General features: G+C 37.0%; 1 protein-coding gene across 1 annotated transcript in view; it reads left to right on the forward strand.

Annotated features, from left to right (window-relative positions):
- Positions 1–26,587, forward strand: part of FARSB (phenylalanyl-tRNA synthetase subunit beta) — a 38,319-nt gene that overhangs the window by 1,792 nt on the left and 9,940 nt on the right. Inside the window, exons 3-16 of the mRNA XM_048062948.2 lie at positions 304–458; positions 1,042–1,114; positions 1,595–1,710; positions 2,163–2,313; positions 3,511–3,619; positions 6,028–6,098; positions 7,414–7,475; positions 7,562–7,613; positions 9,122–9,183; positions 9,591–9,798; positions 10,224–10,304; positions 12,532–12,624; positions 14,284–14,401; positions 21,157–21,309. Of these exons, the coding sequence (XP_047918905.2) occupies positions 304–458; positions 1,042–1,114; positions 1,595–1,710; positions 2,163–2,313; positions 3,511–3,619; positions 6,028–6,098; positions 7,414–7,475; positions 7,562–7,613; positions 9,122–9,183; positions 9,591–9,798; positions 10,224–10,304; positions 12,532–12,624; positions 14,284–14,401; positions 21,157–21,309 (1,504 nt within the window). The remainder of the gene's footprint in view (positions 1–303; positions 459–1,041; positions 1,115–1,594; positions 1,711–2,162; positions 2,314–3,510; positions 3,620–6,027; positions 6,099–7,413; positions 7,476–7,561; positions 7,614–9,121; positions 9,184–9,590; positions 9,799–10,223; positions 10,305–12,531; positions 12,625–14,283; positions 14,402–21,156; positions 21,310–26,587) is intronic.

Consider the following 26,587-nt stretch of genomic DNA (forward strand, 5'->3'; position numbering starts at 1 on the left):
TAAGGTCCTAGTTCTCTACTGGGATCTGCTAGCCTGCAGACTCGTGCTTCTTTCTCTGTTTTAACAATTCAAATTCTAATAGTGATTTTTTTCTTTTGATATGTTGCATTACGATCTTTACATCTGAGAAGGATATTGATTTTACATTATTTTTGATACTTGGCATGTATACTTGCTATATAAATCCAAATTATACTTTTAAACTTCTACTTAATAGTTTTTCCATTTATATTATCTCACTATCATAGTGCTGACAATGTCAAGATATTTCAGGTTAAAAACATTTTTTTTGCTTTATTTCAGACATCTGAGAAAGACATTATAAGTAAAGAAAAAGGTGAAGGAAAGGCAGAGGGTGCATCTGACATCGTTCTCTATAAAATCGATGTTCCTGCCAATCGATATGATCTTCTTTGCCTCGAAGGGTTGGTCCGAGGACTGCAGGTCTTTAAAGAAAGGTAACAGAGTTGTGAGATTTGTGTGTGTTTTGTTACTTGTTTGAATACCCATCCATTTCTGGTCAATAACCTTGCCACTTGACTGGATTTTGAGGACAGTCTGATGTATAGATCAGCTGGATTTGTCAGATGTCCGTATGCTTCCCTGTTGTTCCTCTGGAGAGGGCCTGTTACATACTTCTAAGAGACTAGACTAGAATCTTGTTACATTTTGGATCTGTTCTACAATTTTTTCAACTGCTGTTCCAGTTGATACTCGTCCTCTGTAAACAACAACTGCAGAGGCACTTCGTTGTGCTCCTCTGTAATAAGTACTGATACAAATAATTTATTTCACTTTTCTGCTATGACTTTATCTTCATGAAGGCATCCTTTCTATTTTAGTTATCTGTTTACCATTCAATAGAAAACTTAATGTTTAAGCAGCATAAATAAAATCTACATGCCCAAATCCCAATGTCCAAAACCAGGACAGTTGCTAACAAAATTTTCTACATACAGTTGTTGCCACATTTCTAAAGTTTCCTGCATTTTGCAAATATTCTGTTTTTCAGTTATAGACTTACTTCTATTTTTATTCTAGGATAAATCTCCCTAGGTATGAAAAGATAATACCAGCTAAAGGTGAAGGTCAGAGGCTGATTATCACTGAAGAGGTAAAAGTGTTTACTGCACTGTGGTATATTTATTGAACATTTCTCAACCACGAAGATAGCTATGAAATTGATTATCAGGACTGATTTTATAGCAGCAGTGAGACTGGAAATCTTATTTGCAGAACAAGAGCTAAAGAAATTTAAATATTTCTATTCAGTGTGATTTATTTTTAGCAAGGGGAGTGGGGAGGAACAGACAAATTTTTCTGGGTGAATTTAGTAGCAGGTCAAATCAAAGTTTCAGGTAGTCGGATTGCATTTCCCTTCTGGGCTATTACAGGGTACATTGAAAACCTCGTTGCCTCTACCAGACTTGGAGTTGTTTTGTTAGCTTTTTTTTTTCCTTTGGATTTCTAATGTATTTTCATGATTTTTCATTTTGATTACTACTTTATAAAAGAGGATTTTATGAAGGAAAGGGCACATTTCATCAGTTCAAGTTTTGTATATTGTGTACTTGAAATCTATAATCTGTTGCAGACTGCCAAAGTCCGTCCTCATGCTGTAGCTGCAGTTCTTCGTAACATAACTTTTACCAAAGAACGTTATGACAGTTTCATTGACCTCCAAGAAAAGCTACACCAAAATATTTGCAGGTTAGTGCTTAAACTTAAAGTAGCATATAGTGTTTGTGTATGATTTAATCGCGTTAAGATTTCACAGGCCTGTTGGGGAGAAGCATTATATTTATATTTGTGCTAAAGAAAATCTTTTACAACAGCTCTCTTGATCCTTCTCATTTCCTTCCCTGTTTCTGCCCGTTCTCAATACATTTCAGCATAAATATCTGCTACATTTTCTGCAAAGGTTGAAAAAATCCTTTTGCAGTAGTCCTATTGGATATGCCTTTGACTGTTGTGTGGGTTGTTAACATTTGTATCTCGTCAGTAGCATGCAGAGTGAAATTAATTTCTAGGCTTCTCAACACTGCCCATCTGCTTTTTTCAGTAAGATCTATGAATGTACAGGAATATTGAGCATCATAACATCATCTCAAATGAACTCCAGCTATTACTAGTAAAGTCATTATTTTGCCTTCTTTCTCTAGGAGAAGAGCATTAGTAGCAATAGGTACCCATGACTTGGACACCATTGCTGGTCCATTTACTTTTACAGCTAAAGCACCTTCTGAAATTAAATTCAAGCCCTTGAACCAATCGCAGGAGTACACAGCTTCACAAATGATGGATCTGTATAGGGTAAGTGTCATTTTTCAGAGCTGCTGTGCTAAAGACAGGAAGCTAAGTTTCCAAGAATTTACATCTTGTATACCCCTGACATTAAGGGTTGTTCTAACAAGAAAAACCCAGCCATCTTCTGTACCTTCAGCCAATCAACATTCCACATTTTGGTTACTCAAGAGAAATGCATGGTAATACTTAAATTATATTGCCCATGAAAGGTATATCATGTTGTTTGATGTCTAAACATAACTCTTAAAATAGTGAATTCAATGTTAGCCTCCCAATTTATCAACACAAAGATTGCTTTTCGTGATACTCTTCATAGTACTGTAAAAGGTTTATATATTTGCCTTTACTGTGAAGATATTCACTGTACAAAGCTGAGAAAAAAGTGGATGTAAATAATATTTTTTAAAATGTTATTTTAATTGGGCCAACTTACTTGGTGGCAACATTAAATTATTTACTCAGCTACATGCTGTGCAGGCGTAGCACTGCTCTTGGCCCAGTATCCTGATGAAACCAGGTAAGCATTAGGAAAAGATTCTAACAGGTCTAATTTTACAGTATTTATGTAAGCCACTTTAAACATCAGTACTTGAAAATGATACTATTATTAAAATATAGAGCTCTGTTGGAGCACACATACAGAGGTAAAAGAAACTCTCAAAGATATCTGACTGAAGACAAGTGAAAGCTAGAGAACAAGGCATCAGACAGACTAAAAGTAAACTATTTTTGGTAGAGCATATACCCATGTCATTGGAACAGATGCAAATCTTGAATCAAATTTAAGTGTAAACATGTCAATATTCAGCAATTCATCATGAAAAGTGTCATAGTGAACATTTTTAGCAGTTTTAAAGAATGTTCTGATAAACTAAGGATGGGTGCTTGTGGGTTTGGCAGTAGAAGGTCTGCTGTGGTGAACAAGGGCATTGTTTGGGTAGCATGTGTTACACATTTTTGAGAGAATCCTTAAATAAATAAAAGTTAAATAACATTTTTGAAGAAAACAAAAAACAAGCTCTCTGATTTCCAAGTTTTCCTGCTTTTGACAGTGCATAGCTTTTGCTAGTGAAGTACCTAGATGTAAACCCAATCCTGCCCTCTTTAAAAGTTCCCATTAATATCTCAGCAGAGGACTGTGGTAGAATGGAAAATTCGTAAGTGAGCTAATGCGAAATTTAGGGTTATGCTTTATTTTTCCAGACTGACAGCCATCTTCGACACTATTTACACCTGATTGAAAACAAACCACTTTATCCTGTCATATATGACAATAATGGTGTTGTTCTGTCCATGCCACCGATCATCAATGGTAAGATTTCTTATGACTAGTTTATGCTGTTGCTGCTGTTTTGTGAGTCAGGGTGTCTAACAGAAACGTTGATGTGCAATATCATTTATTTTCTTCTATTCAAATTGTTTCACTTATAACTTCACATGGAATTCTATATTTCTTTCAGTTTAAACAAGGCCACATTTTTTGTCCTCAGGCTCCTAGTATTCTTCTTTTCTCAGACAAGACAATGTAGAAGTCCGACTGCAAACCTCTGCACTTAGTTTCTCATATACTTCTACATTTTTATAATATAAACTCAAGATAGGTTCCTTGCGGTAGGAACCTTTGTTAGAAAAGCATTTTGTATACCTAGACATGTCGTTTGTTCATCAATGATTTAGCTAAAAGAAGTAAGAAATTATTTTGTAAACTGGTAACTAGAATAGTCTGCTTTGTAGTGTTTTAAATGGTTAGAACAGGGATCTTTATTTACATCTTAATGCCAGTGTATTTAGCAGCAGTGTGAAGCAGTTCTTGTGAATCCTTTTGGTATCACAAGTAACTTCAAGAAGTCTTTAATGGGTTAAAAAAATAAATTGATCTAAACTCTTTTTTGCAGTGTTTCCAAACATGGGTTTCCTCTGAATGCAAAAGAAGCTTTGGGGTGATTTTTGAGAACCATGTTTACTGAAACCAATTAATGACATGGCAAAAACTACTCCCTTAACAGAGATATTTCAGTATTTCTATACATCTATAGATCAATATAGGTCAAAAATTAGTAACCATTTTCCTGCAGTGACTGATAAAATCTGCAGGGATAATCTCATTGGATGTATTTTTCCTGAAAATCTTTATCCAAATCTTAAACAGCTAACCTAAATCATCTTAAAGGGCAGCTCAAATTCTGTGACAGAGTCTGGTTAAGAACAACTGTTCTGAATTTGAAGGTGCTGTCAACAGCCGTATCTGATCCTTCTCAGTTAGGCTTGCTCCAGCCTCAGTGTGTTCCACGCATAAACATTGCACATTGTTTACATTTCATCAGAAAGGTTAAGCTAAATTTCTTAAAACTGTCTGTACTTTAAAGAGGAGTATTTGAGAGAAGCTTCCAGGTTAACAGTTCTTTTTAGACAGATAATAAAATGTAAATATTTGCTTTTTTTGTCATTATCTACAAGTACTTAAAAGAAAGGTTATATGGGCTTTGAAGTGAGTCCAGAAGAGCTGAGTACATTTCAGCTCTAAAGGGGTACAGCATAGCATCCTGGAAAGGGTGTACAGCATCCCTCCCTCCCTCAGTCTTCACCTCGCCACTGTACCTGACTGTCAGTCTAGCTGTGACCTAGTTTCCCAGGTAGGAAACAGAAAAACAGAAGCTAAGTGACTTGTTTGGAATCAGAGGGAGCAAGAATGCCTGTGTATATCTAAGCGTGTGCTTCCCTTTGCCTCCTGTGGGGTGCATCTGCATCAGGGAATGGGGCAAGGAAAGGTGAGAAGGACTAAGGTTTTATTTGGCACCACCTCAAACAATTCTAGGACTGCATATGTCCACACCATTTGGTGACTAGCAATGAAATTCTTTCAACATATGCACTGAACATCTATGCCTAACAGGCAGTATGAGGCAGATTTCTGTTCAGCCTCCTCAGATAACTTAGCATTTACTAACAGAACCCCAATTTTTAAAGGAATTTACTACTGGAGACTTGGCATCCAATTTGCAAGGAAAACGTTTTAGATGATGCCCCTAAGTGCATTGTCCACCTTGCTTCTTCAGGATGAAAAAGTTTTGAGTGCATCAGTGATGTGGTGCAGGGCATACCCCACAACAGCAAGCACAGGCATAAAACAAATCCAGGCTTAAACGGAACCCATCCTATGCACTAGGCCACTAATGTAGACAAAAGCCAGAGTAGCTCAGATGACAGTTGAGATCTTGGTTATTTGCAGAAGCAGCTATGGATGTTTATCAGTGTAAGTCACTTTTTAAAAAAAACCACTTCAATCTTCCCTGTCCAAGGCTGCTTTCTTATGTGTGTTACAAAGGCAGATGTGTTGCCAAAGCCAGGAAAGGGGAGATGCTCTGGAAGTGAAGAACCACTCTGCCACCAGCAGATGGCTGCTATTCTGCTAGCTTGCTTTTTCAACTGGATACAGAGAGTGGTTGTAGATTTGTGTACCTTCCAATGTAGAAGGACAGCTAGGTCAGCAAGTCTGGTCTGCCTTTTCTGATAGAATGTGCAGTATTTTTCCCCTTCTTGATTTATAATTTGATAATAGAAAGCGCTGCTGTTCTTGTAAGAATTCTGAGTGTTGGTGCAGTAGACATAGTGGTTGTTAAGCTGGGGAAGATGATGATCTTTTCTGAATCACAAAGTAATCGGTGTCGTTGCAAGATAAGTAATACCATTTCTTAATTTGTTATTCTCTTCATGTTTTAGGAGATCATTCAAAAATAAGCCTAAACACTAGAAATGTTTTTGTTGAATGTACAGGCACAGACATGACAAAGGTAAGTTAATCTTTTCTGCTTTTGATATACTGTAATGTCATTGTTTTCCCTTTGGGTAATAATGCTCAACAAAGACCTGCAGTAGACAGGCATTTACAGAGCAGACCTCCCATTTCAAAGGGGCAGGACAAGTTGTGGGACTACGTGGAATTCCCTCAACAGAGTTTTAGACTTGCTTTATGGACAATATTGTGTTTTCAGTGGGCTTTGTTTTTACTAGGTCTTTGTGATGACAGTATGTGTTCAGTTTGTACTAGAAAATATAAGTGAACTAGGTTTATTTTTGGTTTTGAGCACTTTTTCTAAGTCTGAAAGGCTTCAAAAAGAGGAAAGTTCATTAAGACTGCTTACTTCGATGGAATCCTCTTCGTAAAAAATCATTTAGTCTCCAGCTTAAAATTTGGGCTGAGGGAAGGGAGAAGACTTTTTCTTCTTAGTTATCTTTTTCAAGCAGGGATGCTGTGCAAATAATTGTCAAATGGAAGTCCTTCCATATGCAAATTCTGTAACTCAAAGCTGAAGCATGAAAGCCCAGCTGTTATAATTGCCTATTCTTGAATATAGGTTGTGCATTCATTGATAGTTTCCCTAAAATGTGTATGTTGATGCTTAAGAGCAAAAAATGCTTTTAATTTACCCAACTACACAATGATGCGTTATTGACACAAATTTGCATAGTGGGGAAGGGAATGTATTTATTTTTTAGTTTGCGTAGAAGCCTTCTTGCTGCTGCTTACTTTGATAGTAAAAAATAGTGCTGTTCTGTTTACATGAAGAAAATTATACTGTGAGGCATCAAAAAACAGTATTTGTAGATTGAGAAGTTGAGCTGAATCTCATGGTTAGGTTCTATTATACTAATGTCTTAAAATATCAACTATTCACTGAAAAATTTTGCAAGTGAAGCTAATTTAACAATATTTTCTTCAACAATGCACAATCCTTCAACCTCTACATTCTCACTTGAACTTGAGTGAAGTAACTAATTAAACTAAACGTTTGGAAGATGCAATTCCACCTGGTAATAAAGATCTCTGTGTATCTTCAGAACAGTTCAACAAAAACATACAAGTGTTTCAGAGCCTTGAAGAGCAAAGATTTCCATTTTTCAAGCTTTAGTGTAAACGTCTGCAGCAGAAGCAAAACATTTCTTAAAATTTGGTCTGGTATTTTAGACTGCTAGGATTTTGGATTCTAAGTTACTAAATAGTATAGAGAGAAGAGAAGGTAAGATTTTTTTCCCTTTTTTATTATACTTTGCCTTCAGTAGAAGTAGAGGACAGATTTCAATGTGATTATCATCTTTATTTTGTAGGCAAAAATTGTTCTTGATACTATAGTCACGATGTTTAGTGAATATTGTGAGAAGCCATTCACGTGAGTATAAATCTAGTCAGAAAGACATTACATTTGGGCCACATTAAAAAAAAACATTTTTAGTTCTGTTTTTCTGTCTCTCACAGTGTTGAAGCAGTAGAAGTAATTCTTCCTAATGGGAAGACCCACATCTATCCGGTAAGCATAGTGAGATGGTATCTTACTATCCTTGGGGAAAGGATTTTATTTACATGAAGTATAAGGGTGATATTATCGATATTATCATCTTTTCTGTGGAGGTAACAAGTGAGTCAGGGCCTTCTCTAACCCCCCACACAAAAAGAACACTGCCTCAGTTTCCCCTGATGTTGAAAACTCCTTCTGAAGCTCCACCAATTTATGAGGCTAAAAATAGTCTCACAGTTTGATACTCAAGAAAGAAGGCTAGGCTTTAAAGTTATGTGTGGTAACCACTACTGTGGGTTTAGAGTTTATGTGATACAGACATTTTGAGAAACAAGTAGAGATTGCAATCAAAGGTCATAATCTGTGTCTAAAGCCTTTAAAACCTACCCGTTCCATGTCAGGAAAAAAGGAATGCAGAAAGAGGTCCTTCAGGCTGAGACCAGCAGGCAGCTGAAATCAGCCTCAGCATAACTTATTATCAGATCAGGAAGCTTTAATACCTATGAGTTAAAATAACGTTTTAACACTGCATTTTTCAGTCCTTCATTTTATAAACTCCAACTATGTAAAGGCCTTTTAGGCAGTATGTTGACTACAAGTGCAGGTTTGCCTGTATTAGGAGGGCCAGGTATCTCTCTGTGCAGTAACAGTCTCTTTAGGAGAACAAAAAAGCATAAAGAGTGCAATCCCTCCTGTTTCCTGGAAGTGACAGAAGACAGAGATCTGGTTGGGTTCATAAAATTAGATGTATCAAGCAAGTACAAATTAATTAGGGAGAAAGAAACCTTTTTGTTGTTGAGACTTTTTCTAGTCGTATCTTAGGTCTTTCTTTTAACAATGGTAACTGCAGTCTTCAGAGTAAAGACCTAGAATCTAGAAGTGACATCCAGCAAAACAAATCACTGTATTAGGCATGCAATTTCCCTACATAAAATAGAGCTAAAAATTCACGGAGTTCTAGATGCTAAGGTTTTTATGGATTTGTTTATCCAGAAGTTTAGAAACACTTTAAATATATACATACACAATAGCTTTCTATAGATACATTACAAACTTCCTAGGCTAAATAATGGTGAACATTTCTGTGCCAATACAGAGGTAACAAGTTTTCCTTCCTTTTCCTCCAAAAAGTCATTTGATCTGTACTAGACCATGCAGTCTCATGCACGACCATTCACTGCTTTAGGGCTTTGACTTAAGATGAACCGGTGACTGGAAACTTTCAGAAACTCTGTTACTTGCATTTATCTGAAATTATCAGAAGTTTCAATAACAGTGATTTCATGCTGCATTCAAACTCCTGGCTTAACTGAGAACAGCTTTTGCATCATGTACTGTAATATTATTTTCAAGAATCATGTTATCATAAAATACTGACTTTAACATAATATTCCACACCTGTCTTCTGTGGATGACATTTGAGTATCACAGAAGAAGCTAGATTAGCAAGATGTCAAAACTGAATCCTTTTAGAGGTAGCAAGGGTTCTGTATGTTGAAAAGCTTTGCCTTTCTTTTTAGGAACTGGCTTACCGAAAAGAGAAGGTGAAACCCGAACTCATTAACAAGAAGATAGGAATCAGGTGTGTTACTGCAAATAAAAGCTTTTTTTATTTAAGCATTAATCGTGAAAAAGGTACTTAAACACTGATTATTATGTTGTTTTAAAAATGTTTACACCATGATTTTTAATCTATGAAAAAATTCTGGGGTTAACTTTGGTAATTAGATCAACTCTGTAGGACTTTCTTCGCTGTTTTCAAAAAAGAGGAATGGTTCTTCATGGCCTCACACAACTGTTAAGAAGTAAAGAAAAATGACTGTCTCAGAGTCAGAATCTGAGCTGGTTTTGTTGGAATGCTGAGTTTACGTACAGTCTGTAAAGCACTTAGAGATTATTCAGGAAATAAGGCAACATAGCAGAAACACTGATTACTTTAAAAAGTATAGTGTAAGATCAGTAAATTACTACTCTCTTGTTTTGTTTCAGTGAAACTCCATCAAGCCTTGCAAAGCTGCTGACTAGGATGTGTTTGAAGTCACACGTCATAGGGAATGGGAACAATATAGAGATTGAAATCCCTCCTACCAGAGCGGACATTATCCATGCATGTGATATCGTAGAAGATGCAGCAATAGCTTATGGTTATAACAACATTCAGATGACTATTCCGAAAACGTACACCATAGCTAATCAAGTAAGATTGCCCCTTCAAATAAGCGCTTTGTTGTCAGTAAATGACTAGTGCATGCCAGAAGGGCTTTGGGGAAAACAGAACTTAGGAATTAAATATTTTGACATGCTTTGCCTTGAGAAGTATTTACCATGGATAGGATACAAAACAGATGCCCCACAGATTTGAATAAGTCCAAGACCAGTGGTCGCTGGTACTTGAAAAAAGACAGGGTTTAAGCAGGGAGCCCATATTAAATCTCTAATTGGGAGATTCATTTCCTCAGGCAAGCCTAAAGGCAGCTGGCTGATGCTTTCAAAAATTTTAAGCACACAAGCAGAGTTGCTCCCTAGTGAATTCACCATAATGTAACAGGCAGAATCACCTCGGGAAAGAACAGAAGAGTGTTTTTAGATGGAAGTCAAAAACTGTTTTTTGTTTCATTTTAGCTCCCCCTCAATAAGCTCACAGAACTTCTGAGACTGGACTTGGCGGCTGCTGGATTCACTGAAGCACTCACTTTTGCCCTGGTATATTGTGTTGATTTAACATTTTCTTACTTGCATGTTTGAAAGGCAATGCACAGAAACTGTAGAGGATGGTTGAGACTATGCCGTTGTATAAATGTACCAGTATTATCCGTTACTGTTTTAAGCAGGTGACTGCTTACTAGTGCTTTGGAATTACAGTGTAACATTTTGTGAGTTTGTAAGTCAGAGAAAGTAAGTCACTGCTAATGTGGCATGCAATTCGACATATAAAGGCAAAAATAGTTGCTAAAGTACTGTTTTTAGTTTAACTTGACAGTATGAAATTGTAAGACAGCAACTTTCTTTAGAGATTTTGATCACCCAATTTGAAATTCATCGTAGTTTGATAATCTGGAAAACAATTTATCAAAATTTAATAATTCCCGGTGGATATTACCACAGTTCGGAGATCACGCTTTCTATTTGTCTCTTCCCAGTATTGTCACCTGCCCATGATTCCTTGGATTAGATACCAAGTTGGTATATAATTATTCAGTCAGAGTTTATTTTAAGAATCCCTCTAGGCGCTATATAATGCAGATTAAGGAATCACAAGTGAAGTTTTGATAACGTACTCAAAGATTTTAGGATATGGTGATGCAGGCTCCTAAAACACTTGCATGCATTTGAAAAGTTTAGGTATTGCAACTGAGGTTGGTAATCCAAATGGATCAAATAAAATTTTAACACCTTCACATTTTATAGAGCTTAAAATGCAAAATTTGTAGTTACTCTAAAGCCTGAAAAATGTATTTCAGTTTTAATATTTTATTACTTGTTAAAAGTTACTCATTTAAGAAACAAGTCAGTAATAACTGATGTTACTTCCTGCAGTGCTAGTATTTGACGAAGATTACCTGTGGTAGTACCATCTTGGGGAGCTACTGTGTAAAACATGGTCAAACTTTTATAATTCACAGCATAAGCAAAAGCCTCTATATAATTCCTTTTTTGTTTCAGCTCTGAATAGTTGATATGCTCAAAAACGTTGAGTATATTTTAGCAGTACAATAGAGAACCGTTATGAACTGCCACAGCAGAAGATCACACAGTATATTATTTTATCACATTACATATTGTATTTTTGCTATGGCACGATGAAACCCACAGTCTGCTGTCACCAACACTTCATTGAAACAGCAACGTGGTCTGTCCCTATGGCAAACATCAGTTCTGCTACAACATTCTGTGACCCTGTGCTATATGACAAGCACTGCTTCCATATTTGTGAATGTAATCCTCGTTCTGGTTTGAGCCCTAAATTATCACTGCTACAGAGTAACATTGCTTTCTGTGGGGGCTTCAAATTTAGCCAAAATGCACTTAGTTGCATCGTAGTAACATACTGCAGTTTAGATACACGTCTGCAAACTTGAACACAATTTTATCCTCCTAAGGTCAGCATTCATTTAAGATTTTCTTTTTTAGTCAATAATCTGCTCTTTCAGATGTTATCATCTGCTCGTTTTCCTCACATTTAGACTATCAACACACTTCTCGGAATGCTGCCAGTGCAAAGGGAGACTGCAGTATACTGGCAAATCCTCAATTACATGCCTAGTCTGCTATTGGTTTCTTAATGCATTAATAAAGCTATAAATTCTGAAAATTTGCAGTGTGGATCTTATCAGTCGCATCTGTTGCTGTATGTGCACAGACATTGTCTGAGCCTGATAAAGTACATGTGTATTGCTTTACTGATCAGCTTAAAACTACACCTTGAGAATATGGACTTGAGAAATATTCCAGCTCAGAAAAACAAAATCAGAGCTATGAGAATCTTACATAGCTATGAACATTGAAGACTTAGATATATGACCTTTTTTTTTGTTTGTTTGAGATAGTACTTTACTTTCTGTCAGTAGCCCCAAAGGGATTGTTTTCTTTGTGAGGAAGCTTGGGTGCCGTTCCTGTACTATTTTCTGAATAAGGTATATTTTCCACTGCAAGTCAGCCTCCGACAGCAAATTATGACAGAAGCTTAATAAACACTACTTTTTTTAACTAGCTTTATTTTGGTTAGTAATTAACATTTGTAGATAAACCAGTTTGCCTACTTTGTCTCAAGACTGGGACTCAATTTGTATTATAAGAGGGTGTTGTACATGAGGGCCTCAGCGCAACAGCTATGCTTGCATTGTTCATCATAGATGTCAAGTTTTGTCATTGGCTCAGTCTGTTTTAACGATATGACCTTCTTTTTTCTTCTTTCATCTCTTCTTCTCAGTGTTCTCAAGAAGACATTGCCGATAAACTTGGCACAGATATCTCTACAACAAAAGCAGTACACATAGCAAACCCCAAAACTGCAGAATTTCAGGTGAAGTAACTTAATTCAGGTCAAGTTTGGAAGCAACAGTGTCGCAGGTTCTATGTATAAAGAGGAAAGAAAGGAACTAACAGAAAACAATCTACAGAGCTATAGAGCTACTCTTTCTTGCAGCAAAGAGGATGTGGGTATGCACTAAACTTGCTAGCAGTCATTTTCTGTTATACCTTCACTAAGAAATAACTTACTCAGTGTGAAACACTATTAGCTTTTCAGTAAGGTAAAATACCGTATTCAGTATGATGTCATGTAGCAAAATTGAGCTATCTTATTACAGAAAATTCCACCCAGATTATTGATCAACACCTGCATTTAGAAAAGCTAGTAAGTATAAATAGAAATATTGGACCTGCAGTTACCTTCTGAGCTCTGAATGGGAAAGGTTTTTTTGTTTTTTTTTTTTTTTTTTTTTTTTTTAAAGTAGCTGTTATCACACTATTTTTTTTCTGGATATATATATATGTGTATTATTATTTTATATATATATATGTATATGTATTAGAGCTTCTTTTTTTGAATCTGAAATTTATCAGTGGTGTGACTACATGAATGTTTGATTGGGAAGATGGACCTCAGGTTAATTTTGAAAGCATCTATTTGTCTTTGAAATCTGCTCCAGAGAAAATAAGCAGGGGATTTTTACTACTTTATTTATCATCATACTTGTTTTATTTCAAATAATTATCCAAATATGTTAACTGTCAGTGATAGTCTGGTAACATTCCTTCTGCTTTTCCTAGCTGATCCTGAGTGGATCCATCTGAACAGAGGCAAACAAACGTATTTATCTGTACTTGAGATAATCATGAGAAATTATCTTTTTGTCAGGGGAGATAAATCAGCACTTACAAGTAGTGACAATGTTAGTTCAAGAAGTGTTTTGCTGTCAGACACACGGTCTGATTTTTTGGGTGGTCCTTTGGGGATCCAGGAATTGGACTCGATCTTTGTGGGTCCCTTCCAATTTGGGATATTTTATGATTTAGCTTATAGGGAAAATGACTAGATATTATGAGATCTGTAAAATAAATGGAAAACAATTTTGAGGCATATTTGGTTTCTAACCTAAGAAATACAAAGGTAAACACTTTATAGAAAGGCTTAAAGTTTCAGTAAACTGTGGTATCTTCCTTCCAAGACCTCTGGTAAGTCTGATTTCTCTGAATATCAGAGATACCTTTCCAGGTCTTTCCTCTAATGGTAAAAACATTCTTCTGCTGTAAAAAACGTTCTAATTAAGGAACGTAATTTTAGGAAAACTTCATGTATTTTCTGTTCTATTTGCTACCACAACTAAACAGTCCTATAAAGCCACTGTCATAAGGTGTTTAGACTATTATCACCTGTTTGTATATATCATTCCGCATGGTAATTACAACTGCTCAATGCAGAATGTACCACAAACATAAAAGGTACTGAGCAAGAACAAAAACAGTTCATGCATACGGTCTTTCAGGCTATACAGTACAAAGAACATACAGAGAATGTACATTTTCAGTTCTAATAATTCTAAAACAAAGATGATGAAGCATAAGAGATTAGTACAGTATTTGCACCTGACTACTTCTGAATTCTGGCAAAACATTAAGAACTGTAGCATTAGCTATTTTGCAATGTATTTCACTTGCAGCATCTGTGTTTGTCCTGCAGGTGGCACGTACTACCCTCCTTCCTGGGCTACTGAAAACTATTGCTGCTAACCGAAAGATGCCCTTGCCTTTAAAGCTCTTTGAGATTTCTGACATTGTAGTAAAAGATCCTAGTAAAGGTAAGGAAAACTTCCTCAGCATTCATAACTCTTAAATTTCTTCTTTGAAAGGATTGTAGGCCCAGGTTAGTTTCAGAAGCTTTCTGGGAAACTAGTAAAGATTGTGCAAGTTTGGGAAAAATTAGGAATTTCCAGCAGATTGATACCTATGAAAGTAGATCCAGCTTTTTAAAGAAACAGAAGGAATGACTAAGAACTGCAGGGTCAGCTTGACCTGGACCCCAAGTAAGTTCCCAGATGGCAGCACAGGGTTTATCTGCAACACTGATCTGCTGGTACAACACCCAGAGGAATAGAAGGAGGATTGATTTGACATAATCAGTTACAGTTCCAAGACTTTATTTATTAGAGCTGTATTGCATCTTTCCTAGCAATGCTGTTTACTCCAATAGCCAGTGGTAGGGTACACACTGTGCAGCTACTGGAGGATTTCGTGTCCACGTTGCAAGGGGACTGCTCCAGCTGGTAGCCCTGACTGTGACTGCTTCCCAGTTGTGCATACAAGGATAAACTCAAGGCAATTTTACACCAGAAAGAACCTGCTCTAAACATATTTAAGGTATGTTGCTATTAGAGTACTAGAGCCTGCTTAAACTGCTGCAGTCTCAAAGAAGCGCAGTGTTACCAGTGGAAAAGCAAAATGTCTTGAGTCAGGGAACGGCAGGTTGTATTTGCAGCGTGATTCTAATCTGGACAACTATACCTGAAAAATGTGGGTGTCAGGGCAGTTATCTTACCAACCAATTATCTTATCCATCCTTAATGATTCTGTGGTCTATCTTAACGTGAATCCCCTTTCCATCACCTTGAAACAGGATTGCTAGTATTTGTTCCCCAAATTTGTGTTCTGGAATATTGACAACCAATACAAAGAATCAGATTTGTAGCACGCATACTCGGTAAAGAACAGAGCAAGTCTTTGTTTAAAAATGTATAAATAAACAAAAAGCCCAACAGTATAAAATTTCCCCACTCGTGCATAAAAAGATTTTCCTTATCTTTCCTTTTCATCCAACTATGCTAAGAAAGCATGGCTGCCTTTGAACTACTCTGTAACGTTAATTATTTACATGAAACAGCAAAAGCAGCTAGATCACTTTTCAAAAGCTTCAGTGAAAGCCTTCCTGTGCGATGGGGCCTCTATGCCCTGATTTCACTGTACAGTATCAAAATTTCAGATTATCTTCTTTATCAGGAAAAGTGTACCAAAGTAAAATGAAATATAAAAATGGATTTTTAAAATAATAAACATTTTTCTAAAGAAATTTACCAATTCCTTTTTATACGGTATACCAAGGGAAAAAGAGTACACAGCTACAATTCTTGAGAGTATGTGCTTGTACAGTAGGTTACAACTTGGGATGAAATTTTGCCTCTCAGTGGAAAAGGCTGACATTACTTTAAATCCAGCAGCAGAAATGGTTTTGTTGTTTCATTATCTGGTTTCAGATTTTAGTGGTTTTGTTTAAGGTATCTGGGATCTGCAAAACAAAGGTTTATATAAGGCATAAACAGAAAGGCAAGTAAATTGCTTTGGTGATGAATTTAATTTGTAGATTACTTTTTTTAAAAAAAAAAAAGGGGGGGAAAGCCTTGCCAAGCTAAACAAGCAGTTTTAGGAAAACATGTACCTTTTTTTTAGGTAAATACAAACATTTTGGTGCTGTAGTTCATTCCTTGTTGGGGGGCATAAGTTAGCTGAAGTGCAAAAAACTTGGTACAGATGACAGAATAGCATTAGCATTCCTCAGAACCAAGAGAGGGGCTGTTTATCTTGGAATAAGGAGCGTGTTTATCCTGGCTTTATAAAATTTGCAAGTTAAATTGATTACTTTTATTTTGTTCATGTTAATTGTAGCTCTTGAAAGCTTTCATTTATGTGAATGGCTGCTTCACAATTTTGTAAACGGTGATGTTGTAGCGTGCTTCATTTTGATGGGAATCACTGCAACAGATGTAAGAAACACTTCTGAGGCTGCAGCTTTGTACCCTGTCCTCCTAGGCAGCCCTCTCACGGGCTGAGAACTTGCAGGCTGTGAACAATATCTAAAATTGTTTTAATGTAGTCTGTAGAATAACTACTGTTTTTCCCAGACTTTGAAAACTAAACTTGCCTAATAAACACTTTGAAAGGGAAGGGGAGAAAGAACTGGTAACTGCAAACACTGAAAAACGTGGGATTGTCCTCTCACATATGGAATGAGATTTCCTGCAGAAGGCTTATGTCAGACTGACTAATTTAATTTTATTATTTCATGATTTTGGCATGCAGAATTTCCAATTAATAATGTAAGAAGCATGAGTCAAAAGTGTACTGACATTAACTGTATTTGAAATGGCATCTTGTAGTCATTCATGTGTGAACGAACCTAGCTTTTAAACACTGGTTTTTAATAAAATGCCTACTTACACAGAACCTACGCTTACCAAGGTGAACAGAACTTATTTCTCTTCAGACATATCTGGCAGAAAGTCTTGACGTACTAAATTAGCAAAATGTGTGCCAGATTTAATATAACTAAATGGAACCAAATCTGAGCAGAAATGTTTCTTCTCAAGGCAAGAGGAAACGTGCTGATTTTGAGAAAGTTACATAGCATTTGTGTAGTTAACTTGTAACCCTAGAATAGTCACTTCCAGTAGGATAGTTACACTGCTTCAGTGTATAAATGATTACCTTACACCGCCACCCCTAACACAGAATGCCTTTTCTTGCTCATCACAATGAAAGAAATGAATCCATCACAAAATCACCTCAGATTAGTGATCCTGTGGAACCTGGCAAGCTTATGGTAGCATATTTTTACCATAATTTACATCATTTGAGAAGAGCTGATGCCTAATTTGGAGCATTTTTCCAAACTCTGCTTGGAAGCGTTAGTTACAAGCGGAAAATAGCTGTGGATTTTCATGAGGCTGTGATACAAGTTTAAATGAGCACGTGCCCCCTTTCAGATTAAGTTACTTTTCTGAAGCATCCGTAACGTGGAAGGGGGCAGCATACAGCACTGCTTTATCTTCCTCTGCACTCTTTGGCTCACATATTCCTAACCAGCTGTCCATCCTTTGGACTGTTTTTCAGCAGCATCTCAAGGAAGTGCTTTGAAGTCTCAGAAATATATATATAATTTAGGTTGACATACTTGGCAGGCCAATTTAAAAAATAGAATTACTTCATGGCATGACACAAGAGATCTCTTAAGTGAGTTATAAGGAACTGAAGCATTTCTAACGTCAGCCAGCTTTTACATACAATTCCTAATACTTTTTTCTCTCCTGTTGTCTGCAGTGAATGAACTTCTTGTGTTGTAGCTGTAAAGGAATAAGTTGTATAACACAGCTTTTTGGAATGCTTCAATATGCATCCTTTACTTTACCAAAGATCTTCACAATTGGCTTGAAATCATGAGGTATAAGAGTTGTTGTATACATTTCTTTCCGATGCTTTACTTAAGAAGAGTGATCTGAAGACACCACCGACTTTGAATAGTAATGAAGTAAAGTTCAGATAGCTGTCACGTTCTGCTAGCGTAATGATCGGAGAAAAGTGAAATCATGCTACTGAATGTCTAGCCCAGAAAGTTTGCTTTCTTAGGAACAAATGAAGACTTGAGGAAGGGAAGAACACTTCCTTCTTTTCCATTGGACAACACAACATGAAAATAGATTATCCACCATTCGTGACTGTGTAGTACTGACTGGCATCTTATTAGAGCCGAGAAACAGAGACACACAATAATGATGTGACTGAACAGCCAGCTTGCTATGAGAACAAAAGTCAGATGTCGTGTTTATTGACATTTTCTCTGCAACCTTTACTTTTCTGTGTTGATGTTGTAATATAAAACTTCAGGATTGAATTCTCCATCATTATTTAATACTGCAAGTTATAATAATGACAGTAAAGGTTTCCCAAGTGACAAAACGCAGAATTACTGTCACAGTAAGTCCAGCTCTCAGTGACTGTCAAGAAAACTTGCAGCTATATTGCCAGGTTGCTGCTCTAGAAGTTTTAAATGACTTTTGGCTCAAAAAGGCTGAGCTTTCATCTTTTGTGTAGGCTCTTGCTCCTGTATTTCGTGTTCCTTTTGAATCCCCTTTTCTGTGTCTACTTGGTAAACTTTTTCCTGTTTAGTTTTTGATAGATTTTTCTTACTAAATGGTCAGTCGGACCAAATAAGCAAGATGTAGATTTACTAGGTGTCTAACTTCTTATGTGGTAGGCATTACCAGCTCAGGGAACACCCAGTGAATGCTGGAGTTTCTGCTTGTGCTTAAGCTTACTGTACTTCAAAGATCAGCTAGGGTGGATCAGACCAAAGGCTCACTTAGCCTAATATCCTGGCTGTAACAATAGCTAGGCGTGTTTATCGAGGGAAAAGTACAAGATCAAGTAAGTATATATAATATTTTCCATTCTCTGGCCATTTGTAGCCCAGGGACGTACCAATTCAGATTCGATTCTTTGGCTTCAGTAAGATGTGATAGATTTCTCCCTATGAGCTTCCACTGTAACCTAGGAGCTCTGTGAACTTCTGGCATTCCCAAAATCTTGTGAGTGAGAGATTTCACTGCTTAACTAGGTGATGCCTGAAAAAAACCTCTTATTGTTTGAAGCTTGGCACCTGCTATTTTTGATGTCCCCTAATGCTTCTATTGAAGGCAGCGAACAGTTAAACCCTGTAGAAAAAGAATTATCTCAAGGTCTGAGGTACTCGGTTCTGATACTTCCATCCAGAACCTCCATACAATTTGGACTGCGGGTACAGCTGTACCTCCTGTGAATTAAGTCACTGACCACGTAGGGATCTTCAGCCACGCCATCTCCCTGGGCAGCACGCAGTGCAGCTCCTTTTTTCCTGGGAACACTGAGTCTGACGGAGATGCCTTGTGACCAAAAATCCTGATAAATGCCCATTGTGCACACAATTTCACTGTATAAAGAACATAATTCACCCTGTAATATACTAGATTTCATGTGCATTGCTTTTGGCTGATTTCCAGGAAAGAAATATGAAAGCCCTACTCACGCAGCTTTATGTCAGGTGGTACAGGCCTGCCTTAACTTGCAGGCCAGGTGGAGTTATTCTTTTTATTCCTTCATTCCTTCACTACTGATGAAGCTCTTATTCCCCTTTTCCTCTCAAACATTACAATTAGCCAGAGGTGTTAAGGATTTCTATTATGATTTATTTTTAAGCAATTATTGTCAGTAAATAAATTTTTCCCTATATCTAACTACCACTAAGAGGAAGAGGTGAAGATGAGAGTGTCTGTCTAGACATGAACAACTAAAAGTCCGCAGATACCAGAGGACTTTCTAGAATGGGAAGAAATTTACACACGGAAATCTGGCTGCAACTTACTGCACCGTGTCAATACCACAAAGCAGTGCAGTACAAAAGGAGATCAGCCAATGACTTGCAGTCCATGTTGTAAAAAAGCAAGCTGTGTTTTTGACTAGCTGTAGTGAAAATGTGCTGAATGCCCTTTAGTGCTTTAAGCTATTTTGGTGTCCTTCTGGAACACCTTTCCCAGCCGAACTGCAACTGAAGGACTCCAGTTTATGTGCTGCAGGATTGCTTCACAGTGAACAGAAGCGTGATAAGTGGCGATGATCAGGAGATTGCCTTAAGAACTGCAGGTCTGGTCCAAACTGAAACATAATGTACCTTTATACTGGAGATAGTTCCAAAGCATATGAATTTCCAGAGGAAGAAGATAGTTATGTAGAGGGTTACTGCCCTGCTTTGAACAAATTTCTCCCTTGTTATACCAACTTTGCTGAACACGCGCTTGCTGTTCAACTTTGAGAAGGTGAAGACCTGAAGGCAATAAATGAATTCACTACATTAATCAGTATTTTGCATTTCACCATAGCAGAATTGGCAGCTGTGACCATCAGCTTGTTACTCTGTTCCTAGATCATTTCTTTCAAAGAACTAAAAACCCTGAAGTCTGCAATGAGTAAAGCTTCTAAATAGACCACAGTAGTCCTAGATGGTGTATACATAGCAGCTGTATAGCCTGAAGGTACAAGTATAGGAACATACAACTACATATTCAATTTGAAAGTGTAAAAATATATATTTTTGTTGAAATGAGTAATGTAAGAAAATCTACAGTAGGAAGAAAGTAGGGTTTTGAGTTAAGGAACTGTCCAAAGTGGGACACGTTTGTATCACAGTCTCAAGTTCATAGGAAGTAGCACATTGTCACTTGGTTTCAGGGATGTCCAAGATGATGAAAAACAACAGTTGTGATTTGGAAACCTGTGTGAATTTAGACCTTGCCATAGATTACCTTGTTAATGTTATTAGGCATTTCAAGTTGTGGGCCAGTTGTTTTATATAGGTAATTATTCTGCAACTGAGTTATATCAATATCTAGTTTTCCCAGCAACACCACTAGTCAAAATGCAAAAACTCAGTAAGAAAACTTGTCTGTTTTGAATTTCTTTAGCGCTTAACTGTATGCCTGGTACTTGTCATTGTGTAGAGATGCTTGTATTTAACAATGCTATTTCCTGCCCAAGACATGGGACACTTGAAATCTACATTTCTGATTGTGAGAGCTAGTAGGTTAAAGAAATCTCCTTATTTCCTTAGATAGGTGCATCAGAGAGGCCATTTTGTGTTCTTATTTTTCCTTTCAGCTACAAGTACCTCAATCAGTAGCAGAAGAAAACAGATGAAAAACGCAAGGTTGAAAGCATACGGTTTCCCAGATCATGTAATTACTTCCTTCTTCTTCAGATGTAGGTGCAAGAAACTACAGACATTTATGTGCCATTTATTACAACAAGAGCCCTGGGTTTGAGATCATCCATGGTTTGCTGGACAGGGTCATGCAACTTCTGGAAGTACCACCAAGCGAGGAGAATGGATATGTGATCAAGGCAACTGAAGGTAAGGAATACACTACATCTGTGTCCTGCAGAGCTTGTTGTTGAGCTCAGGTGGTCCCCTACAACGTGAGATGAACTGCCCATTGTCAGCAGTAGGCACTAAGAGATTTTTATTATATGCTACCACACCACAGTATAAATGAAAAGGCATTAACTGCATTCACTGATTGTAAAACAGGCTTAATGTTTTTCTGCAAGCTGTTCTTTATATAAACTACAAGTTGACAGCTTTTTAAGGAGAGGAGGAGACTCATAGTAAAGTGTATGCCATAAGCTTCAGAGAGTGTTTACAGTGAATTAATCCAATGATAAGGTAAATAGGAATTTACCGAATTAATGTATATGCCAGATACCCACTATGTTCTCTTTGGGTAACAGTGCCTGGAAAAGAAAGCTTCTTACACCTGATCTTTTAGTTTATAGCTTTATCTGTACCCTTTATTTATATATGCAACTTTTATTTCTATATTCATTTGAAGATATACGTCTTTTATTCAAAGACCTGCTTGCTGTCTTTGAGACTGCTTAGACAAGCAGTTGTTTAACAGGCCACTTCATTCTCCATACAGAGTAAGCTGCCCATGAATTAAAAATAACATCCTTAAGTGCAAAGACTCCTCTGTGCGCGTACGTGCATATGCATGCAAGAGATAAAGAAAGCAAGCTGACCATACTGCTTTATTGAAGGAGTAATGAGGTTGATGCAAGAGAACAATCACCAGCAGCTAATCTATTCTGTTAACTAAAATAACAGTGTAATAATTACACTGCAGAAAAGCAAGACTGCAGGGATGGCAGCTTGCAATTATACTTCTCTCTGAGCACCAGTGCACGGATGCATATACAGTAATGACATAAATTGGCTCAGCTTGAAGAAGTGCCTTTTTTCTGCACTTACAGGATCCCTGACAGCCTGATGAGCTTTCCTATTTGTGAAACTGTAACGCAAAGTTGGTAGATGCCTCCTTGTTTCACAGAGTGCTGCCAGAAACGCCAAACATAACACTTCAACCAAGGGGTCTCCTGGCACATTTTTAATGCACAGTTGTAATACATCGATTCCCTGCCCCTCTCCTCCCATTTTTTTCCACAAAGTAGTTCACTCAGTACGATTTAGGCAGACTTTCAAAGATTTTCCTAATTAAAACCGTTATGATTTTCAGGTTGACCGGAGGGCTCTTTAAACAATTGTGGGTTTTGTTCTAATTCTGCTAAGTACAGAACAGGTAACAGCAAGTGTTATTTGGGGCATTTAGAAGAGCCTTAAGGAGCTGGGTACCCAGCTGCCATTGAAGTAACAGTCAAACCTAACTGTCAGATTCTCTCTCAAAACCCCTCTGTAACTTGTTTTGAATAGACATACCAAGTTTGCCGTAGTAAAAATACTTGCAAATGTTTTCTATTCTGTGTTATAGCACCTCAATAACGTATGACTGACTTAAGCAACTGGGAAAAAGATCTCAAAGAATAGTCCTAATACAATGAAGAAGTTATTTCTAGATCCTAGTACTGTTTAGTATTCCTGATGCTGTGGATTTGCAATATCCTTTCAAAATCCCTGCATTCCCATGATGTTACTACGCAGTGCATTTAGTGTAAAGGATGGATTATGCCTTGTCATATGCAATATATTACAAGCAGTTTGTGGCTTTTGGCTGTAGACAAAAGTGCCTACTACTTCCTGTTTCACCAGCGATCCAGAAATTCCCCTGGGATGGCATGTAGATCCTTGCAGTTCTCCTGACATTGGAATTTAACCTCAGTAACAGTGCAGATGGCTGATACTCTGGTGCCAAAGGGAATGCAGTGTCACTGCACCAACTTACTTAAAAGACCTTGACTGCAGAGATGGCTGGAAGTCAAAGTAGCTTAGAGGGGCTTGTTTGTTTTTGACTTGCTTTGCAATCTCTGAGTTAAGCGTGCGTGAGAGAAAATATCAGCAGATGATGGAGTAAGGTCAATTGCAGAGTCGGGGGGAGGAGGGAGGCAGAAAGATATCCTATAACATCTTAAGACTGCAGCATACTGAAATAATTCAGAAAGAGAGCAGTACTAGTTACTTCAGGCTTTAAATCAGGACATTACACATTGCATGGATTTTTAGATGCATCTTTATGGAGCATGCTTTTTTATTGCCTGTGCCAAATTAATGTTTATGCACTGAGAAATGGGTTTATCCTACAACACTGATTCTGATTTAGAAAGATTCCAGGTACGTTTTCTGTATGTGATCTTAAGCAAAACTTGAGACTAGTTCGCAACATAGTGTGAAGGTAGGGCTTCAGTCCAGCTTTATTCCTTGTGTGACTGATTAAAATGGCTCCAGTGATTACTGGAAAACAATACTGGGAAAAATGTTTGAGTAAGCAACAAAGAATAGATAGAAGGGAGATGTACTGGGCACATATTTGCCTCTTTCCCAAATACACTTTGAAAAACGAAATGCCTCTGCTGTACTCTTCTTTGATCCATACGTGCAAATCATGGTCATTTAAGCCCCTGCTGTCTACCAACACCTAAGCGCCCTGTGATTTGACCTTAAGGTCAGAGCCTTTTTGCCTTTGTAGCAACACCTGTGGAAAAAAGTACAGATGCTAGAAAATATGGGTGAAATTGTGACGGTCCCCTGGCCTTTGCACTACTCTTTGGTGTAATTTGAGCTAGGTAATAAATGAAGTGTTTAGGGCAGCCTTAAGGAAGGGAGGGTTTTGAGTGGCTGAATTCAAGGATTTCAGTATACATTTGGTACTCAGTACTTTTCAGTTTCTTAAAGTTACTGAGGATATTTTTTTCCTTATTACCACTACATACAGAAAATTATAAAATTTCAAAGACAGAACTCTGAAATGCTACCCATTGATTTAAAATACAGAGTAGACTTGCTGAACTCTACAATTACTGGCCTAGAAGCATTTTGGGTATATTTTAGAAAAGCCAAACAGATGAGTACAAATACTGCATCACTCCTCAAATCTGTGTATTATGGAGCATACCTTTTTTTGCATGAAAAAATCTCAACATTTTAGCCAGTTCCATATCATTAATAAAGTGTACAGGTCACTATGAATGTGTATGACTAGGAAGTAAACAAAATAAGATCAAAACTATTTTTAAAGAACAAAACTACAAATAGAAGGAGCCAACAAGTGTTAGATAATGCTATGTAATGGAATTGTCTTTTTTTTTTTTTTACATTACTTTAATTGGTTTAATTGGTTTCACTTCCCTTGAAGTAAAAACTAGTGACATTCTGATAACTATATTGGAAGGTATTCTTAATTTCAAGTTTTAATCTCTGCAGAAACAGGTACGTTTTTTGCCACGTTTTGGTTATCCTGTGTCCTAGATGACTATTCTCTTCCAGAAATCAGGACTGGGATCGCAAAAGGCGATGTCACTTGTGGGATTTGGGTCCACAGTAAAGTTTTACTTAAGCTAAAAAAGAGTTTATGCATAGTAAATACTAATGGTGGATTCTCTATCATAGCCTTCAAGGGTGTGGTGTGAGGTATAAGGTATAATTACCCTCACTCACCTTAAAATATTTGGATGACTGTCCCTGATTTAAGGAAAGAAGCCCTGTTTTTGCAGTACCTTCTAAGTGTCTCTTTACCTTCCAAATGTAAATGAATTAGGCACAAACTGTTTAAGAAGGCAAAATACCCATATTTTATGAAAGTAAAGCAACTCGACATGTTCACAGAAAATGTTACTGGTAAATCTGTGAATCAGGACTGCTTCACTGTGTCACACTGCCTTCCCTGACTATTGATATGTGATGAAATAATAGTGTTCATGGGAAAACAATCCATGAATAGCATGAGGTTATGACATCAGCTACTTTTTTGTACATTTTTGGCTCGTAAATTTCAGTTAAAGTCTTACATACATATAGGTTGTGTGTTTTGTTTTTTTTTTTTTTTTTTTTAAATGTTTATGCCATTCATTCTTTTAGGGTAATCAACAGTTTAGTAAGGTTGGGAAGTCAGCCAGTTTGTGTTCAACATAAATGCATACTTAATAAATGCATACTTACATGCCTACTAAGTCTCATTTCCTTTAGTAATTGACAGTTGTCTTGAAAAAAAATTCCTTTCTTTTTACTGCCCTTAATTAAACAAAAGGTGTGGTAAAGTGTAGAAAATTTTAATTCCACAGTAAATCATAGCAATAGCTTCTCATTTAATAAGGCTTAGCTGTGAAATTAGAGGTGTAATAGTTATCTCCATAACTAAGGACATAAATAAACATTTATAATAATAATTATACAACAAATCACAGTCTAAATCTCTGTTCAAAGTTAATCTCAATTCACAAGACAAGAGGAGGGAAGTCCAGGACTAATTCTGAGTTATGTGTGTAGAATTGAGCCCATGCATGTATCTTTGGTGATCAGTTTAGAGTAGGAGATTGTAACACACAGAGGTTTAGTACCCATGTTGAACTTGGCATTGTTAATACCTGTTCTGGTTTAATGAATTCAAGCTTGATGGCCCTCAGTAGCAATCCTGGCTTTTCAGTTTCCTGTCTTGGCAAGCATTGCATCATTCATGAGTGTCAATGATTGTGTGTTTACTCATAGATAAATAAAGGAAACGTGTGCTCCTGTTTAGATTTTTTTCTTACAGTCAATTCATGCATTAACGGGTCTAAGAGGTAGGGACAGGTTTTTTGTGTGTCTGTTTTTATCCGATTCATTTTACTACTTTTAAACATATTACTCTAATTCTGCAAGGATTTTTAGGAATTCTACCACTGAGCGCTACAACGGCTTAACTATAAAGCATCTTGCAAAATTAGCTATTTGTCACTAGTTCTCTTGGCTTTCCTACTTCCAGGCCTTATGACTTTCCAATTAGTTTCTCACACTTGCTCTTGAGCAATTTTCCCTGCAGCATCAATAGAGCTTAGTTATATGAAAAATTACAGTTCTAACAGCTGAAGTCAAATTATCTAATGGATTGGGTGTGGCAGTTCACTTAATGTCCTTTTAATTACCTATTATCTCTGCTCTTTATTTCCTTCCTGTAAATACACTACTTCCAGTTTATAGGAACTAAATCCCTACAAAGTTAAGCCAGGTCCTATCAAGCATCTTCCCACACCAGCGTTGGTACTTCAAATTTGACTGTAATTGAATTAACACCCAAGGAGGTACCTGGTAAAGATGCAGAACAGGAGAGAGTTGCTTATTTTATTTAATTAGCCACGTCGGGAGTCTGCAGTGTCTGGAGTTTCTACAGATGAATGCGATCTATCAAGATGTGACAGAACGCTGT

Source organism: Anser cygnoides, chromosome 9 (assembly GCF_040182565.1).
Source record: "Anser cygnoides isolate HZ-2024a breed goose chromosome 9, Taihu_goose_T2T_genome, whole genome shotgun sequence".
Lineage (NCBI taxonomy): Eukaryota > Metazoa > Chordata > Aves > Anseriformes > Anatidae > Anser > Anser cygnoides.